Source organism: Rutilus rutilus, assembly GCF_951802725.1.
Source record: "Rutilus rutilus genome assembly, chromosome: 1".
NCBI classification, from domain to species: domain Eukaryota; kingdom Metazoa; phylum Chordata; class Actinopteri; order Cypriniformes; family Leuciscidae; genus Rutilus; species Rutilus rutilus.
The window spans coordinates 13,290,782-13,310,795 of NC_140209.1; the positions used below are offsets into that span (position 1 = coordinate 13,290,782).

A 20,014-nucleotide genomic window follows, 5' to 3' on the forward strand; every position below is an offset into this window, starting at 1 on the left:
ATGAGGATCCACACTGGAGAAAAGCCGTACGCATGTGATCAATGCGGGAAGAGTTACTCAGAAAAACAAACTCTCGACCTTCACATGAGAATTCACACTGGAGAGAAACCATTCATGTGTGATCAGTGTGAAAAGAGATTCTCAAACAAAAAATATCTTAAGATTCACATGAGAGTTCATACAGGAGAGAGACCGTTCACGTGTGATCAGTGCGGGAAGAGCTTCACACAAAAAACTAACCTTGAGAAACACATGAGGATCCACACTGGAGAGAAGCCATTTATGTGTGATCAGTGTGAAAAGAGATTCTCAAACAAACAACATCTTGAGATTCACACGAGAGTTCATACAGGCGAGAAACCATTCACATGTGATCAATGCGGCAAAACATTTCTTAGTGCATCACACCTGAAGTCACACCTGACAGTTCATACGAAGGAGAAGCCGCATTCATGTTCTGTGTGTGGAAAGAGTTTTTCACAGCTGTCATATTTACATAAACATGAGAAAATCCACACTGGTGTGAGAGAGTACATGTGCTTTGAGTGTGAGAAGACTTTTATTACAGCGGCACATTTTAAACTGCACCAGAGAATTCACACTGGAGAAAAACCTTACAAGTGTTCACACTGTGACAAGAGATTCAGTCGATCATCAGATTTGAAAAGACATGAGAGGATTCACAGCAGAGAGAAGCCGCACACGTCTCTCCTGTGTAAGTTAGTTTCCTAACAGCCATGATGAGCAACAGGACATTTGGATTCACATTTTTTACATTATTATGAGATACTGAGTTATAACTATGAGAAAGTTTCTCATTATTATTAGAACATTTCTTATTATGAGATGTTTAGTCCTTATTATGAGAAAGCATCTCGTTATTATGCAATGTTAAAGGAGACATATCATGCTTTTAAATCGTTCCTTTTTACATATAAATCATACATTTGTGGTCTATATAAAGCGGAACTGCAATGCTTGGGTCTGAATTCCTCATTATTATAGCTCCACAGGCCCCTTTTTTACCCCTCTTCTGATGTGCCTCTGAGAGCAAATCCAAAGAGGAGGATGAAGGGTCTGCTGCTTCTCCACTCCCTGATGTGACAGTTTCTGAAACTGAGGACCATGTGTTTCACAATGTTAAGTTCTGCTTCTACTAAATCTGACACTAGGTAAATATAATGTTGACATAATATCTAGCAACCGATGAGCTACCAAGCTACCTATGACACGGATTTTGGATAATTTTAGATATTAGCCAATTCATTTAAAATTAAACCGGTTTCAAATTAGGCTATTATAATGGTGTTGTATGCAAACAGCATTGTTAGTGCCTGTAGTCTTGAAGAGGGTGGGGAGATTCCTTCTGATAGCCATCACATCAAGCCATTCATGAAAGATGTTTGAGTTAAGCCTAGACGAAGCTTCATCAGGACCACAAGAAACTGCTCATAAGTATGGTTGATGATGCGTTCCATATTGTTGTCAGGTAAGTGAGGAGGGTGAAAAACACAGAAGCAGATGGTAGACCAGTGTAAAAATGAGTGTGCTTATCATTTAAAATAAAACCGGACGGACTGCCAAACATATGATCTTGTAGTCGTTTTTCTTGAGATTCCAGTTTCTTCTCCAATAAAGCCATTTTTCTTTTTAATTCAATGTTTTCATTTTGTAGCTGGTCAATGTCCGCCATTGACAGATCTGTACCCACAGCAGTGCATCCTTCTTCAGGGTCAGCATGGGTGACCTCTAAGGAAGGTGAATCAACAGACTCAACCACAGATGGTCTCCTCTGGTATCACTCCAACTTCTGTGAACCATCAATGGTGTTTTTATGAGTGTTACTTCCTATGAGTGTCTAGGGTTAACAGAACGTAACATTTTAAGATTTTAAAGAGCATTTGTCTGGGCCCTGCCACAGCACCACAACAACAAGATTATTTTTAACTCTTTCATTCAAAGGCTCTTAACATATAACAACTTACTCAGAAAGTAGAGCTTTAGGGAAGAAACGAAGGCTTCGGAAGGGGGCAATGCCAAAATAATAAACAAAAGCCAGATCTACTTGGTTTTTAAATTCTTAATAAGCCTCACAAAGAATATACAAAGAAATAACAAATCGACCCTCACTCCCTACCTAGCCACAAAACAGGAGAAAAAGGGGTTACAAAATAAAATGGCACCCACCTCCCTACAGTTCCCAAGTAACAAAACAAAAGAAAGTAACAACAAACAATCAGGAGAATAACAGCTTTAAAAGGAAAAACAAATCATAAGGTGGCTTTACAATGTAAAGGTTCTAGACTGCGGCGTCTCACAACGAAGCAACAGACCCTTCAGCAACAGCATTCAACAATGAGCAGGCCACAGCACATATCCTCAACAAGGGCTCAACAGCTCCAAACAACAGGACCGGGCAGGACACAGACCATGCTCTGAAGAAGAGTTATCCACGATTGAGAGTTATGCTGGATTTTATGCTGCTTCCCTCCTGGATGGTAAGCAGGTGCAGCTGGAGACGCAATCAGCTACCTGCCAGAGGAAAGAGTGGAGGAGCCAAAGGAGAGCAAGAGACAACAAAAACAACAGAAAGAAAAACATTCCACAGTACCATGTAGCTCACAAAAATATACGTCTTCGGACGTAACATGAGTGAAAATTGATGGAACATAATCTGGATGGCATGGGTCCACTGATGGAGCTTTACAGATTAAATATATCAGTGATAATGTAGTAAATTAGTCAATGAAAATGTAGTAAAAGTCCATATTTAGTACTTCATTTAAAGCTTCATTAGCTTATTGTATTTGTTATGTCCCCAGGGAACAAGCCAAAGGCAACTGTTAGTTAGATTGGCAAATTCGCCACTGGCGCCCTGAACTCTTCATAGATGAAAGCAGGTTCACACTGAGCACACTGTAAAACCTAACAATCAAAATCATTAATTGGTTTGAGTAGGACAAACTTAAAAGCAAAAAACTTTTACAGTTTTATCTGAACTCAGATAACATCAAAATCAAAACAAAAATGTGTCACTGAGCACAAAACCAAGCATCTGCAATGGCCATCCCAGTCCCTGACCTGAACCCTGTAGAAGAGCAGAGGGCTGAACTGAAGAGAAGAAGCGCCAACATGGATCCGGGAATCTGAAGGATCTGGAGAGATCCTGTATGGAGGAATGGTCTCTGATCTCTTGTCAGGTGTTCTTCAAACTCATCGGGCATTATAGGAGAAGACTCAGAGCTGTTCTCTCTGAAAATAGGAGGTTGCAAAATGTATTTAATAAAAGGGGGCAAATAATTGTTCCCAACGTGTTTTGGAGAAAATTGAATTACTTCAGTGAAAGGTTAGATTTGTATTAGTTTTTTTAAATAAGATTTATTTTTTACAGCCATCTTTTCATCATATTTACCAAGGGGGGCTAATAATTCTGACCAGCACTGTGTATATATAATGTGATAATCTGTATGTGTACATATCTCTTTTATAATTATAATTACACAATTACTTTGTTTTGAAAAACAAGTTTCGGCAATGTACTGTCAGATTAACTTCAAACTACTTTTTTGGCATTAATGTTTCATAATATATAATAAAAAATAAATAAAAAACAAGAACTATCACAGAGGAATGATTAAAATAAGTCATATGTAAGGTGCCATTAATGTTTACAGTAATTTTGCAATATACACAGTGAAGTAAAGTGCAGCAGATTTTGAAAATAAACTTTAAATAAAATACCATGTCCAGGACTGAATTTATTTAGATTTTTCAGTGGATTTATCATTGTGTAAATATGTAGTCTAGTGAGGACTTTAATTTTGAAAAGCAGTCACTGACAACCTCTTAGTTCAGCAAGCAGGAAGTACTAGTAGCACTGCAATAGTTCAGCAAAATGTGTTAGCTGTGTGACATCTCTAAACATTACCTTTCTTTTCATCTGTTAGACGCAATGTCTGTAAGTACACAGTGTTACATTTATTGTGTGATACGTTTGAGAAGGTTATTTGATATTAAGATGTATATTTTCTTAGTAATTATCCTTGCGTTATTGTCAATCTGTGGGAATCTGCGTGCATATGGTGACGCAAAAGTGTGTGAAATTCAATGTAGTATGCACTCCAGGCGGCAATGTGAAGCACTGATCGGTGCCTTCACTGTCTAGCAGACTTTTGCGTTTTTACCGTTTATATGGAAACGCGACGGTGGAGCGTGTTTAACCCTTGTGTTATGTTGCGGGTCAATTTGATCCGTTTAGATTTTATAGTTGCTGGTGGAAATAGGGTAGAGTGGGGGAAAACGCCCCCCTTAAGGAAAATGTGACATTACAGTGAAACAAAACATAAATTTGACTAGAATTGCCATCCCGGTTTTGAGTGACTATGGCAGGAGTTATTCACCAAATATTAAAATTGCTTAGCCTTCATAATTAATTAGTATTTTCACTGAAAATATTTTTGTAAACACAACAGCGGTGGGGTAAAATGCCCCCTTTCTTACCAACCAGTTTGCTTCATAGATCAACAGCAAGGCGTTTTACCCCTCAGCGTAGGGGGCGTTTTACCCCACAAGCTATGAGTTTAAAAAAAAAAAAAAGTTTAATTTTTAAAATATAATTATATTCCTTATAAATAATATATGATCTCAAACTACAGACTTCACTATTCATCTATCATACATCACTGCGATATCCTGCAGAACAATATTCTCTTAAACACTTATTTACTAATATCTGAAAATTATAGCATTTACCATGTAATCCTCTTCTCTTCAAATGTGTCACTGGTGTCAGCTTATCCATAGAGATTTGTATATCCCCGTTATCAACGTAGTGCATAGCAACAGTAAAAATGTATCTTGACTACTTTTAGTGGTTATTTTGGGAAAAACAGGTGGGGGGCGTTTTACCCCAGGGGGGGGCGTTTTCCCCCACTCTACCCTACTGGTTAACCTATGTTTTTTTCTTGATATTTTGTGACTTTTTTGCATTTATTATCATGAACATGCATGCAAAGTTTCAACATGCTGGTGTTTTTTGACATATACAAACAAAATTACTGTTCTTTCGTTCGACCCGCATATTTTAACGCTCTAAGTCTAAGGCAACTGTACGGACCCAAAATAATAATATTTCTTGGTTATACTTTATTTTATTTTTTTACTACCTTATGAAGCAAAAAAATTAGGTTTTCCACACTTATTTCAATACAGAAAAATATTTTGTCAGCCACAGATGGTAAAAATTACCTATCATTTATTTTTTTTCAAGCTACCTGAAATAATATTAAATCTTTTTTTTTTTTTTTTTGATATTTTGTGACTTTTTTGCATTTATCTTCATGAACATGCATGCAAAGTTTCAGCATGCTGGTGTTTTTTTTTTTTTTTTTTTGACATATACAAACAAAATTACTATTACGTTTGTGATGTTCGCAGGTCAATTTGACCCCCATAGGCAGCTATTCAAAAGCAACTGTACAGACACAACATAAAAACATTTATTTTATGTATGTCAGGGCATCAACTCCAGTTCTAAAGTGTAAGTGTATCTAAAAGTGCTCTAACCCAAACCAAACACACTTGAAAAAGCTAAATCATGGTGTTCAGAATTAATTGCAAATTACAAATGAAAATCTTTGACAGACGCAGATAGTAAATTAAGCTCTCATTTATATATTCAAGATATCTGAAATATCTTGAGACTTCGACATAGACTGCAGGAAAAATTTGCTCAGATTAATTGATTAATTGTTCAGTTATGATGTTCTAAGCAAAAAAAAAAAAAGCATATGGATACAAGACAAAAAGAGTATACAGCAAAAAAATAAAAAATAGAAAATTTTGTAGGGGTGTAACGATTCATCAACTACATCGATGTATCGATTTATATTCTTAATGATCCAACTACATCGATCTGTGCTCCTCGCAAGTTATATCGATCTAGACTAACATCGTTTTAAAAGGTAATGAATCGATTGTATCGATACTAGGAAATAACGCATTGGATTTAAGCACGTCAGACTTTATAAGGATGTTTTTTTCTTAGCACTTTTAATGATAAAGGCGTTAAACGTTACTCGATTCAGTCTGCCTATCTGTGACGTGATCGCCATGCTTGACACATCTTTCCTCAGAAAAACGGACTTTCCTGTCCTCTCAGCCGCTATACTGCAGTAGCGCGCACTCTTCCATTGCACGCGCAAATGTGGCGGTGCACGCTGCAGGCTTATATCGTTCACTAGCCTATATATAGAGCACAAAATAAACTACAAGCATGTAACGTCGTTACGTTTTAAATTAGAAAAAAACGTGTTGCCCAGATTCAGTATCTGTGGTCTGATGATGTTGTCAGGCTATATGTTCGTGTCATTATTCTATCATTATTTTCATAACTTTTAACGAAATAGTCTCTCACCTCAGAAAAAACGAAATCTCATGTCCTGTCATCGTTATACTGTGCTCGTAGCGTGCACTCTTTAATTGCACGTGCATAATTAATTGATACCTGATTCCCTTTCAATAATTTTTGGCTAAAAAGTCACTGAATCGATTTCAAGTCACTGAATCGTTTCGGATCGGATCGTTCTAAATTAACCAATATCGTCCTTGAATCGTATCGACAACTACGAATCGCGATACGAATCGAATCGTTGTTAAAACGAATCGTTACACCCCAAATATTTAGGCATATTTAGAACAAAAATCATTTGATGACATATTCAAACATTGTATTCAGGGCTTGACTGTAGTATTTTCAAAAGGCATCTGAAATAAGTGCTACAACTCCCACGAGTATTAGGGCTGTCAACGAATATTCTAAATTCGAATATACACTCACCTAAAGGATTATTAGGAACACCTATTTAATTTCTCATTAATACAATTATCTAATCAACCAATCACATTGCAGTTGCTTCAATGCATTTAGGAGTGTGGTCCTGGTCAAGACAATCTCCTGAACTCCAAACTGAATGTCAGAATGGGAAAGAAAGGTGATTTAAGCAATTTTGAGTGTGGCATGGTTGTTGGTGCCAGACGGGCCGGTCTGAGTATTTCACAATCTGCTCAGTTACTGGGATTTTCACGCACAACCATTTCTAGGGTTTACAAAGAATGGTGTTGAAAAGGGAAAAACATCCAGTATGCGGCAGTCCTGTGGGCGAAAATGCCTTGTTGATGCTAGAGGTCAGAGGAGAATGGGCTGACTGATTCAAGCTGATAGAAGAGCAACTTTGACTGAAATAACCACTCGTTACAACCGAGGTATGCAGCAAAGCATTTGTGAAGCCACAACACGCACAACCTTGAGGCGAATGGGCTACAACAGCAGAAGACCCCACCGGGTACCACTCATCTCCACTACAAATAGGAAAAAGAGGCTACAATTTGCACGAGCTCACCAAAATTGGACAGTTGAAGACTGGAAAAATGTTGCCTGGTCTGATGAGTCTCGTTTTCTGTTGAGAAATTCAGATGGTAGAGTCAGAATTTGGCGTAAACAGAATGAGAACATGGATCCATCATGCCTTGTTACCACTGTGCAGGCTGGTGGTGGTGGTGGTGTAATGGTGTGGGGGATGTTTTCTTGGCACACTTTAGGCCCCTTAGTGCCAATTGGGGATCGTTTAAATGCCACGGCCTACCTGAGCATTGTTTCTGACCATGTCCATCCCTTTAAGATCTTAACCCAATAGAGCATCTTTGGGATGTGGTGGAACGGGAGCTTTGTGCCCTGGATGTGCATCCCACAAATCTCCATCAACTGCAAGATGCTATCCTATCAATATGGGCCAACATTTCTAAAGAATGCTTTCAGCACCTTGTTGAATCAATGCCACGTAGAATTAAGGCAGTTCTTAAGGCGAAAGGGGGTCAAACACAGTATTAGTGTGATCCTTTAGGTGAGTGTATATTCGAATAGTTTTAAAAGACGAATGTGAAATATTAGAATGTGGAAAAACGCCCGCGGTAAGCACAGGGCAAAATAAATATGTTGCTTAATTTTTACACAAGTATATCTGTTACGCTAACATTATTTAACCGATGTTTTGAATTTGTTTACAAAATATATTTTAAACATTAAAATGGACAGTTTACTTGCATTGAATGTGTTTTTCTATGTATTTAAAATCACTTTTAAATTGTATTTGATGCAGACACTAACATTTGACATCTGGTCTTTGACCCTATAAAAATAAACTTGTTTGAGATGCGCCTTGCCTCGCCTGAAATGTATGCGAGAGTAGGAGCGGCTGCAGTGAGAGGAGGAGTGAAAAAAGCGCAGGCATTAAGCCAGACAGTTCTCTCTTCTCGCAGTGGATCTGACACCTGTGAGAGCAAAGATGGATATCGCGGGATTCACGCTTGTGCAGTGTTGTTATAAACTGGATGTAATTCAAGTTCTGTTGCTTTTATATGAAAATAAATAAAATGAACAAGACACCCAAAGTACTTGTTATTTAATTCCATTCCAAATACATGTTTATCAATATTTTTTTCTTTAATACAGACATATGTGTTTTTATTTTTTAATGTTTTTATAAAAATTAAATTGCATAACCCATAGAGATCGCACTAGTTTGTGAAAATTCACACATAACATATGCACATAAAACATGAGATCAGAGTTTTAAAATCAAACATTTTAAAAGAGAACAATACATCACGGTTGTTTAAACCAATGAGCATTAAGCTGTGTCGTCAGCAAGTCGTTTCCCATCATGCTTTTGATCAGCGGAGTCGGTGGAGAGCAACTGCGCTCGACTGCAGAATCCGACACGTGCGCCTTGCGATCGCGAGAGACTTTTGACATACGTCAGCATGACATCAGAGCAAGGCGGACCTTACTCGGACACATTTCTAACCGGCATGCATCTCGCGCTGATCACCGGTGATCGGTTCTTTGCAGATTTTGCTCATCTCAAACAAGCCTATTTTTTTTTTTTTGCAGATCATCTCCTCCTACCAATCTGCAGTTCAGTCAATGAAGCTCCGCCCACAGCAGTCACATGGACAATGAAGCTCCACCCACAAAAATTACATCATCAGTGAAGCTCCTCCCACAGCAATTATCCAATAAATGCTGTAAATTCCCATCAGCTACAAGTGAAGACGAGCATCAGAGCATCAGGAAGAGCTGAAATCTGCAAAGACTGAGTTTATTAAAGAGGACAGTGAGAACATGAGTGATCCAGAACCCTGCAGAATGAAACACACTGAAGATCCTGAAGAACAAAGAGGTTGGTGTTTATTCTTCATTCATTCATGATGCTGAAGAACATTCATGTTAGAAACATTCAAGGACTTCATCACTTTTAGATAAACAGTTCAACTATCGAATAGGAACTGAATTTTCAACAATCTCAATATTTTTTGTTGTTGCTGCAATAAACAGTAAACTTTATCAAGCAAATTAACTTTCCAGAATGGCTGACAGGGTTGTGAGCATAACTTAAGCAAAATATGATTCATAGTTACTGTTAAAGTTGTATTTTCCATAAATTATAGACATTATTCTAATTATATTTCCTTAAAAAATGACTTTGGTAGAGAGCAGAGCGGGAAATGAGTTCGCCAAACTCGAACTGGAACACAGGGAAACTCACTTTATTTTTTTTATTTAACTTATTTAACTTATTTAATTAATAATAAAAAATAATAAAAAAACAGCAAAATGGTAATATTTTATAGCAGTTGTCTAATGTTCTTTCACTTAATTTATTTTCTCTTGTATTATTTTGATGAATAATAATATTTTAGTTTCACTTCAGACCTGATGGAAGAGAGCGAGGAGAGTGAAGAACTGAGTGAAGTGAAGGAGGAGAGTGAAGAACTGAGTGTAGTGAAGGAGGAGAGTGAAGAACTGAGTGAAGTGAAGGAGGAGAGTGAAGAACTGAGTGAAGTGAAGGAGGAGAGAGAAGAACTGAGTGAAGTGAAGGAGGAGAGCGAAGAACTGAGTGAAGTGGAGGAGGAACATCATGTCAAACCTGGAGAAAAACCTTTGAGTCGCTCAAAGACTAAAAAGACAGTTTTGAAGAAAAGAAAAGCCAAGAAATCTTTCACCTGCACTCAGTGTGGAAAGAGTTTCACAGTCAAACAAAGACTTGATGTTCACATGAGAGTTCACACTGGAGAGAGGCCGTTCACATGTGATCAGTGTGAAAAGAGTTTCACAAGCAAACAAAACATTGAGATTCACATGAGAGTTCACACTGGAGAAAAGCCTTGCACATGCGATCAGTGTGGGAAGAGTTTCACACAATCATCATACCTTAAGATTCACATGAGAATCCACACTAGAGAAAAGCCGTTCACATGTGATCAGTGCGGGAAGAGTTTCACACAATCATCATACCTTAAGATTCACATGAGGATCCACACTAGAGAAAAGCCGTTCACATGTGATCAATGCGGGAAGAGTTTCACACAATCATCATCCCTTAATGTTCACATGAGAGTTCACACCGGAGAGAAGCCGTTCTCATGTGATCAATGCGGCAAAACATTTCTCTGTGCATCAAACCTGAAGTCACACCTGATAGTTCATATGAAGGAGAAGCCGCATTCATGTTCTGTGTGTGGAAAGAGTTTTTCAACGCTGCCATATTTAAAAGTACATCAGAAAGTCCACACTGGTGTGAGAGAGTACATGTGCTTTGAGTGTGAGAAGACTTTTATTACAGCGGGCGGTTTAAAACTGCACCAGATTATTCACACTGGAGAAAAACCTTACAAGTGTTCACACTGTGACAAGAGATTCAGTCAGTCAAGAAGTCTGAAAAGACATGAGAGGACCCACAGCAGAGAGAAGCCGCACACGTGTGATCAGTGTGGAGAGATTTTCTGTTTTAAAACTCACCTGAAGCGACACATGAAGATCCATGCAGTGAAGAAACCGGACCACCATGATCCATGTGGAGAGAGTTTCCTTCAGTTATCTTCAGTTACTCACTCAAATGGAAAACAACGTGACGTGAAAAACAGAAGCCAAAAAATCTGTCACCGCTTCAGGTCTCCTGCCCTCAGTGTAAAAAACGCTTCAATGTAAATCAAGTCTGAAGATTCACATGAGAGTTCACTCTGGGAAGAAGCGGCTCAGGCTTTCACTCTGAAATCACATCTTCTCATTCTGAAGAAAGACCATTTAACTGATCAGTGCGGTAAACAGTTTCATTGAGCATCAGTCCTGAAGAAACACCTGAAGATTCACACAAAGGAGAAGATTCATTAGTAATATTACAGCAGAAAAGACACGGCAGTGTGTGTTTCAGTGCTGAAGTCCTTTACTACAGAAGATGAACTGAAAGAGTGCCAGAAAATTCACACTGGAGAAGAAGGCCATAACACTTTTAAGAGAGACATGAATCTGATATTAATTTAACTCGTTCTTCATTGTTTTTCATCAGAACATCTAGTTTCTCTTCCACTTCTACTCTTCCATGCAAACTCAAGATATACTTTCATGGATCTTTGAAACTGGACGCTTTTCTTCTCTTCTTCTCTTGAGATGATTTGGCTCTTATAAGTCTGTAAAGAGAGAGATCTGTCTCATTCTCCTTCACTTTTACTTAATGTTTGTAATTGCATCATGTAATGATTGATTAAACGTTATAATTTTTATCAACACCTCATTGTTATTGTCTGTTTTTATTTTCTGCTGATTCTGCTTGAATCAGGAATAATTTTAGATCTGAAAGTTATGAAGTATCCTGATATGATTGCTTTTTGAGCTTTCCATGTTTTAATTTTCTCAAAAATAGCTTTTAAATGGCTAATAAATTATATTTCACCCACACATGACTGACACTGAATGAGATTGCTGTCTGTCTACATTATTAACAGTTTCACCCTTGATATCCAGTACCATACATACATTTCAAAGAGTTTGTTCTGGTCAGTTTGATGTTTCATTCACACCATGAGGCTTCATGAAGCCAGAACAATTACTATGAATTTAAAGGTAAAAAAAAAAGTTGGGAACCACTGATCCATGTGATAAATTGATAATTTGTGATAAATAACGGTTTTGTCTTTCACTAGAGCAGTTTAACAGGCTTATATCATGTATCCTGACTCAAATAATGTGTTTCTAACAGCAAACACTCAGAATAAAGTGAGATGATCTGCTGATGATCCTGAATGGCTTGTTGAATGAGTGTTGATAGTCTGAGGCTCATCCATATTAACAGATCTGCTGAAAACACTCTTTATTTCATGACAATAGTTCCTGTTTTCACCTCATTTATTATGCTGATGTCTTCAGATCTCCTGTAAATTGACACTTAAAGCTCATTTCATTGGTGTCAGCAGACTGAGGGGATTTGTTGGTTACAAATACAAATGTATTTTTTTGGTCAAATGCTTTTCTTACATTTCTTTACTACTTTCTAGATATTTGCCCTTATAGAAATAAAGAAACAATAATATTAGAAATATAAATAAAAATGTATGAAATTGCATATATTGTTTAACGATAGACAGACAGATACATTATTAATTGTGCCAATTAGCATATGGATATATATATATATATATATATATATATATATATATATATATATATATATATATATATATATATATAAGGCATTAAAAGAACATGGCAGCAGCTGAAAATTATATATATATATATATATATAATTTTCAGCTGCTGCCATGTTCTTTTAATGCCTGCTGGATTGCATCTAAATGAAAATGAAAATTAGGTTGAATAACATACTGTTCTTCCAGTTTCATCTCTGATATTATAACAGTTAGGCAAGTTACTCTAAAATAGTTATTACTAACTACAAATGACACATTCAACAATTACTAGATTAATGTAATAATGACTATCTTTATAAGGTGTTGGTCTACTAATTACTAAATCCCATGTCAACCTTAAACACTTGAACAATACAAGGAGAGACAAGAAACTGCAGTTTTATTGCTTTCAAACAAACAATATACAATTGCATGAATTATTCTTGAACTGACCAAAGTGTGTAGAGGGAGAAGGTTACATTAAAAACATACCTTTTAAAAATGTATGTTAAATATACAGAATTGTTCTAATGCAATTACATCAGATTTTACTTTAAATTACAGAAGAATTAAGAGTAATCCCTTTAATTAAATTACAGTATTTACTGTAGATTACTTGGTAATTAATTACACCCGACACTGTATAACTAATTAAAATGTAAACGTACGCATTGACTCGAGCAACTATTTTCTCCCTAGCTAACTCTCTATCCTTCGCAGCTGGAGCTGATATTAAAAAAAAATAATAATAATGTTCGTACTCTCCATGCTTGCAGAAGCTCATCCAGTTCTGCTGGTGAGAAATATGAAGACCTCTTTTTGTCTGGCGCTGTTGCCATGGTGACTCAATATCTGCGCTCCATTGATAATGGCTTTTTATAGTTGAAAAAATATTTTAAACATCTGGTCTTTGGCCCTATAAAAATAAACTTAGTTACTGATATACAGTATTTTTGGTTTTGGCAGATCATCTCCTCCAACCAATCTGCAGTTCAGTCAGTGAAGCTCCGCCCACAGCAGTCACATGGACAATGAAGCTCCTCCCACAGCAATTACATCATCAGTGAAGCTCCTCCCACTGTAATTATCCAATAAATGCTGTAAATTCCCATCAGCTGTTGTGAGCATCAGGAAGAGCTGAAATCTGCAAAGACTGAGTTTATTAAAGAGGACAGTGAGAACATGAGTGATCCAGAACCCTGCAGAATGAAACACACTGAAGATCCTGAAGAACAAAGAGGTTGGTGTTTATTCTTCATTCATTCATGATGCTGAAGAACATTCATGTTAGAAACATTCAAGCACTTCATCACTTTTAGATAAACAGTTCAACTATGAAATGGTACAGATTTTCAACAAATGTTCAGTAGAGGGAGGTTAATATTGTCAAATGTTCTAAGTTGCACGGGTCCCACACTTGAAAGCGGTTCCTTACTTCTGAATTGAACACAAGAATGAGACTTAAGTTTCCTTTTCTCAATTTATTGTAGAATTTTCAGTAGGTGAAAAACCTTTAAAACCACACACAACAAAGCAGTGTAAATATTTACAGCAATGCACATGAATTAAACCACCACAATTTCACATTGTACATCATTTATACGGGTTTAATTTAGTAAGCGTTAGCACAATACTATTTCTTTTTATTAATACTATTTTACACCATAGCAAATACTTTTTCAAAGAGTTAGCTCTTATCACCAGATTTGTATTTCATTCGAAGGGAATTTAACCATGTTTACCATAATAAATATTCTAACAAATGAATTGATTTCACACTAAGACAGTGAATTTTAGACAGAACATTAATTGTAGCAAAAAGCTAATATATTAATCATTTCTTGATAATATACTTTTTTAAATGATTGTTAACACTACTAGGCGTTTAGGTTCAGCAATTTAAACACTAACCTAATCACAGATACCAAAATAACAATGATAAACACCCAAGTCCATAACACGCACATTTACACGAAGCCACCAAACACAGTTATTAGTGCTTAGATGTCCTCTTACCGGCAGTCTCTTCAGAATCAAAACCATCCCGTTGTCATTAGCTCTGTTTTATATTTGGTTTGTGTGACGTTCAGTTTTATACAGTAAGTTCCATTAGTGACTGGATTCTGTGATTCTGCATCTCGGGAATCAAATGCTCTACATGGTATTTGCAGTATTACAGTTTTTCTCGATTGTTTACACACATTTTCTGGTACTTGAGACACAATGACCACAACATGTAACTCATTCACCAACCCCATGAGCCAATTCTGCTAAACTACAAGCACAATTCCTGCTTTACACTCAAATTGCAGTTCTAAAACACACCTTTTTCAAAACACTACACACAATTCTCTGCTTTTGGCACAATTTTCATGCAGAAAATCTCTTGTTTTCACAAGGAACACACTGCCATTCAAATATGCACACTGACTCTTCACATGGGCAAACACCCGTCACACAGTTTTACAATTAGCAATCAGAGCTTTAGCATAAAAGAGCAACAGGTGAGCTCTTCACTGGAGCAATGGATGCCAACATTGGAATTTTTTTTTTTTTTACTGTAACTTTATACAGTAAATTATTCTGTTGTTTTGTATGTAGACCACTGTATGTCCTACTTTGTGTTGGTTGGGATGTACACTGTGTACATTGTTTTTGTGGGAAAAATTTAATATATTTGTTACCGTGTATTTGTGTGTTCTGAGTATAAAAACAATATTCTCAAATATTTTACAACACACTTATGTATGTACTGTCTGTAGTAAGTGTAACACTGAACAAAAAAAGGCCTAAGTCATTATGATGAATGGAGAAGAAGTGTTTTCCATTCATCATAGTGTTTTACATTGAGCACATCAGTGTTCATCTTGTGAAAAGGTTTGTGAGGGGGGAACCACAAGCAACATAACTTACCAGTTTTGGAAATGTTGTTTTGAATTTATTGGACCAGTGTGTTAGACTATGTTGTAGTGTGTGTGATTTTGAGGGCTTGTGTGTCCTCCCTGAGGGCAAAGTTTGGTTTTTCAGCAAGAGTGAATGGTTTTGAGTGTAGAGCTTCATTTTGACCTGAAAATAGGATGTTTGGGGAATTGGGTGAGACGTTATGGATTTGTGTTTATAGTTTTGAGAATACGAGGCATAGTTTCAAGAAATGTGTTTAAGCAATCGAGAAAAACTCTAATAGCGGTCTGCTCTCTACACACTCTACATAGCGCTCTTCATGGCCATTGAATAGATAAAGCCGCTGTACATTAGATACTTGTGTCATTAATCAAATATATTTAATAGTTATTTCTACAGAAACATGGGATTTGTGTCTATAATGTTTTAAAAAATAATTATTATCAATGTACCTCATTTATGGAAAGTACTTTTTGTTATTACATCAGAGCTCTTTTTATGTTCTTTCACTTCATATTCCTCTCTTTGAATTATTTTTGTTGTACTGAAAAGGAAATAACTTTTTCTCTTTCATGTCAGACCTGATGGAGAGTGAAGAACTGAGTGAAGTGAAGGAGGAGAGTGAAGAACTGAGTGAAGTGAAGGAGGAGAGAGAAGAACTGAGTGAAGTGAAGGAGGAGAGTGAAGAACTGAGTGAAGTGGAGGAGGAACATCATGTCAAACCTGGAGAAAAACCTTTGAGTCGCTCAAAGACTAAACAGACATTTTTAAAGAAAAGAAGAGCCAAGAAATCTTTCACCTGCACTCAGTGTGGAAAGAGTTACACAACCAAACAAAGTCTTGAAATTCACTTGAGGATCCACACTGGAGAAAAGCCTTTTAAGTGTGATCAGTGTGGAAAGAGATTCTCAGACAAACAAAATCTTCAGATTCACATGAGAGTTCATACAGGCGAGAGACCACACACTTGTGATCAATGCGGAAAGAGCTTTAAACAAAAAGTACATCTTGATGTTCACATGAAGATCCACACTGGAGAGAGGTCATATGCATGCAATCAGTGTGGAAAGATTTTTACAACCAAAGGAAATCTTGAGCATCACATGAGGATCCACACTGGAGAAAAGCCGTACACATGTGATCAGTGCAAAAAGAGTTACTCAGAAAAACAAACTCTTGACGTTCACATGAGAGTTCACACCGGAAAGAGACCGATCACGTGTGATCAGTGCGGGAAGAGCTTCACACAAAAAACTAACCTTGAGAGACACATGAGGATCCACACTGGAGAGAAGCCATACGCATGTGATCAGTGTGGAAAGAGATTCTCAGACAAACAAACACTTCAGATTCACATGAGAGTTCATACAGGCGAGAAGCCATTCACTTGTGATCAATGCGCCAAAACATTTCTTTGTGCATCCCACCTGAAGAGACACCTGACAGTTCATATGAAGGAGAAGCCACATTCATGTTCTGTGTGTGGAAAGAGCTTTTCACTGCTGTCATATTTACATAAACATCAGAAAATTCACACTGGTGTGAGAGAGTACATGTGCTTTGAGTGTGAAAAGATTTTTATTACAGCGGACAGTTTAAAACTGCACCAGAGAATTCACACTGGAGAAAAACCTTACAAGTGTTCACACTGTGACATGAGATTCAGTCGATCAACAGATTTGAAAAGACATGAGATGATCCACACTGGAGAAAAACCTTACAAGTGTTCACACTGTGACAAGAGATTCAATCGGTCAGCAGATTTGAAAAGACATGAGAGGATTCACAGCAGAGAGAAGCCGCACACGTCTCTCCTGTGTAAGTTAGTTACCTAACAGCCATGATGAGCAACAGGACATCTTGGTGGTTGCTTGCTATTGGATTCACATTTTTTACATTATTATGAGATACTGAGTTATAATTATAAGAAAGTATCTCATTATTATTAGAATATTTCTTATTATGAGATGTTTAGTCCTTATGAGAAAGCATCTCGTTATTATGCAATGTTAAGTTATTATGAAAGTTTATAATTATTATGAGATATTAAGTCATCATTTTGAGAAGCTATCTTATTATTACAAAAAAACATTGAGATATCAAGTCATTACTAGAAAGTATCTCATTATGAGATGTACATCATTATGAGAAAGTATCAAGAAAGTATTTGATTATGAGAAATTATCTTTTATTATGAGTTGTAAGTCATTAATATGATGTAGCTGATTATTATGGGATTTACTGTATGTTTTTATAATGAGAAGGTATCTTATTGCAGGAAAGTGTCCCATTATCAGGGCTTAATTTGAGCCGGAACACGCCGGAACATGTTCCGTCACCTCCGACATTGGATCCGGAACTTTTTTTATTGGATCCAGCACCTCCTGTGTCACTAAAATGAATTGCCTAAATGAAAAAAATAAAATTACTGTTTGTGTAGTGTTCAATGTTTGTGACACATGACTTGCGCGCTTGTTGTACTAGTTGAGATTGCTGTTAGCCTCGATCGTTTCACTCGGGAAAAATGTCAAAAAGACAGAAAAGTTTGCTTAACTTTTTCAAATACGATGGCCAGTCAGATCCCAAACAAGCAAAAATCGTTTCCGCTGATCAAGAAGGAGACCATGGTGGACACAGTAGCCTAGTATCGACATAATATCTCGTTATTTCGACAAAATAAGGGGACATTCTAATCTGCATTAAGCCACATTAAGCATTCTTATAATGGTTTTCTATGGGAGGAAAATGCTTAACGTGTAATTGCGTTCATATTCTGGGCTCATCTGATTTTTTGTACATAGCATAGCCTACTTCTGTTATGATTTTAGTATCATAATGATTAAAAAATGCACGCACAATTATCCGTGAACTTGATTTGAACAAATGCCTTTCAACTTGTGTGTGCAAAATTCAGAATTAAACGAATGTGCAGCAATTTGTACAAATAGAGAGTATGTAGGCATAGCCTACTATTGCAGCCATTAAAAAAGCGAATTTAGTTTCATATTTGTTAAAATTTTCGAATGTTATTTTTTTTTTCATTTATTGTTGATTTATGAAAAGTGAACAGCACGACCGAGTGATAGGATGCGCAAAAGTGGTTCAGACATGGTTTTGACCACTTCATCAAGTTGTTTTGTAGAAAGCCTTTCTTTAAAGTGAATTTCGTTTTGTATAAATTGTATTTTAATTTTAATCAATTTTTCACCAACCAATTGCCTGGATTTAATGAATAAGAAGCAGACATATATGGATTTAATGAATAATAAGCAGACATACATAAATATAACAGACAATAATGGAGGCACCCGCGCGGTCACTTGCATTGCACGTGAACTGGAGCACATCTCATCCTAACTTAACGAAACTCAGTGTATGCCTCACACAGACATGAAAAATACATCAAATACACAAAGCTTAAAATGTCTTTAACCCTCTGGGGTCTGAGCTGTTTTCTGGGCCCTGGAGGTGTTCTGACATGCTCTGACATTTGTGGTTATTTCTGTTACTTGTAACATTTTCATGGCTAAAGTCTAATTACACTGTATTCAGCACAAACTCTGCTACAATAATATATCAGCAGCATGTGTGTAAAAGTTTGTAGTTTTGAGATAATGACATTTATGCGTGGTTTGTGAAAATACAAAAAAAAATTCTCACTGAAATAAGGTCATGAAACCCATACTGATTATTTCTTCACAAGACTTTTGAAAATTGTATGACGTAGCCTAGAATATTTGCTCTAAAACTATGTGAAAATCACCCTGACTGCTCATTCAGATAAGACAATATATTGATTTAAAAATTTTATGACGTGTTTTGTGTGATAAAGCTTTATGCGGGAGGGGCGGATCACCTCATCAATATGTAAGCTTTCCACACCTGAGAAAGACAAAGACACTCCCTAATGGCCCTATTAGGAGCTTATCAGGGCCCATCATTCTGACCAACCTTGCACAAAGAATGAGGAGATTTAAAAAAGAATGGCTTTTAAAATTGTTTGGATTTATTTACAACACAACATAATCCAAAGATACACAACAAAAAAACACTTATTGATAACAATGATCCAAAGAAAGAGATCTTTGTGCCATTCCTAAAAACATTGTACATACCTTTCATTTCCAAGGTGTTTGATTTTCACTTTACCATGTTCATGTACAGAGACATGTACTGTGAATGTTGAAGTGAGCAGGACTCAGTGGCATCTGGGCCCTGAAAAAAACAAAAAAGTGAACATACTGATATCAAGAGAAAGGCCTGCACGATTTTGGGAATACATTTTAGATTTTTCTGGTTAAAATTGCTTTTTAAAATTCACAGAATACACACACACACTCACACAAATGTTTCCAACAATATATTATATAATGAACACCAGGTTTGTTGTGCCTTGTAGGTATAGGCTATGCGCAGTGCTGCAAAAAATAATAACAATATAGCAGCCTATATACATTTTCAAAAAGATTTCAGTAACAACTAAGCTAGAGAAAAATATATTGTTTATTATGTTACTTCAAATGTTTCCATTCGTTATGATGATATGAAATGAGATAATAGTAAAAACATGAAGCCGTTTGGAGCGTTTTGC

The 20,014-nt window shown here is 36.6% G+C and overlaps 1 protein-coding gene across 3 annotated transcripts; it reads left to right on the plus strand.

Moving 5' to 3' along the window:
• Positions 1 to 3,843: 3,843 nt before the first annotated feature.
• Positions 3,844 to 17,549, plus strand: LOC311294077 (uncharacterized protein). 3 transcript variants are annotated; one of them, XM_084414739.1, is made up of 3 exons: positions 3,844 to 3,958; positions 8,951 to 9,239; positions 9,760 to 11,625. In XM_084414739.1, exon 3 carries the CDS (start codon positions 9,776 to 9,778, stop codon positions 11,045 to 11,047), a length of 1,272 nt encoding a protein of 423 aa, XP_084270865.1. In that variant the 5' UTR covers positions 3,844 to 3,958; positions 8,951 to 9,239; positions 9,760 to 9,775; the 3' UTR covers positions 11,048 to 11,625. The 3 variants fall into 3 exon arrangements, with proteins under 3 accessions (XP_084270865.1, XP_084270864.1, XP_084270866.1); XM_084414738.1 differs by having other exon boundaries at positions 9,771 to 11,625; XM_084414740.1 differs by lacking the exons at positions 8,951 to 9,239; positions 9,760 to 11,625 and adding an exon at positions 16,003 to 17,549 and having other exon boundaries at positions 3,859 to 3,958.
• The last annotated feature ends 2,465 nt before the right edge of the window (positions 17,550 to 20,014 follow it).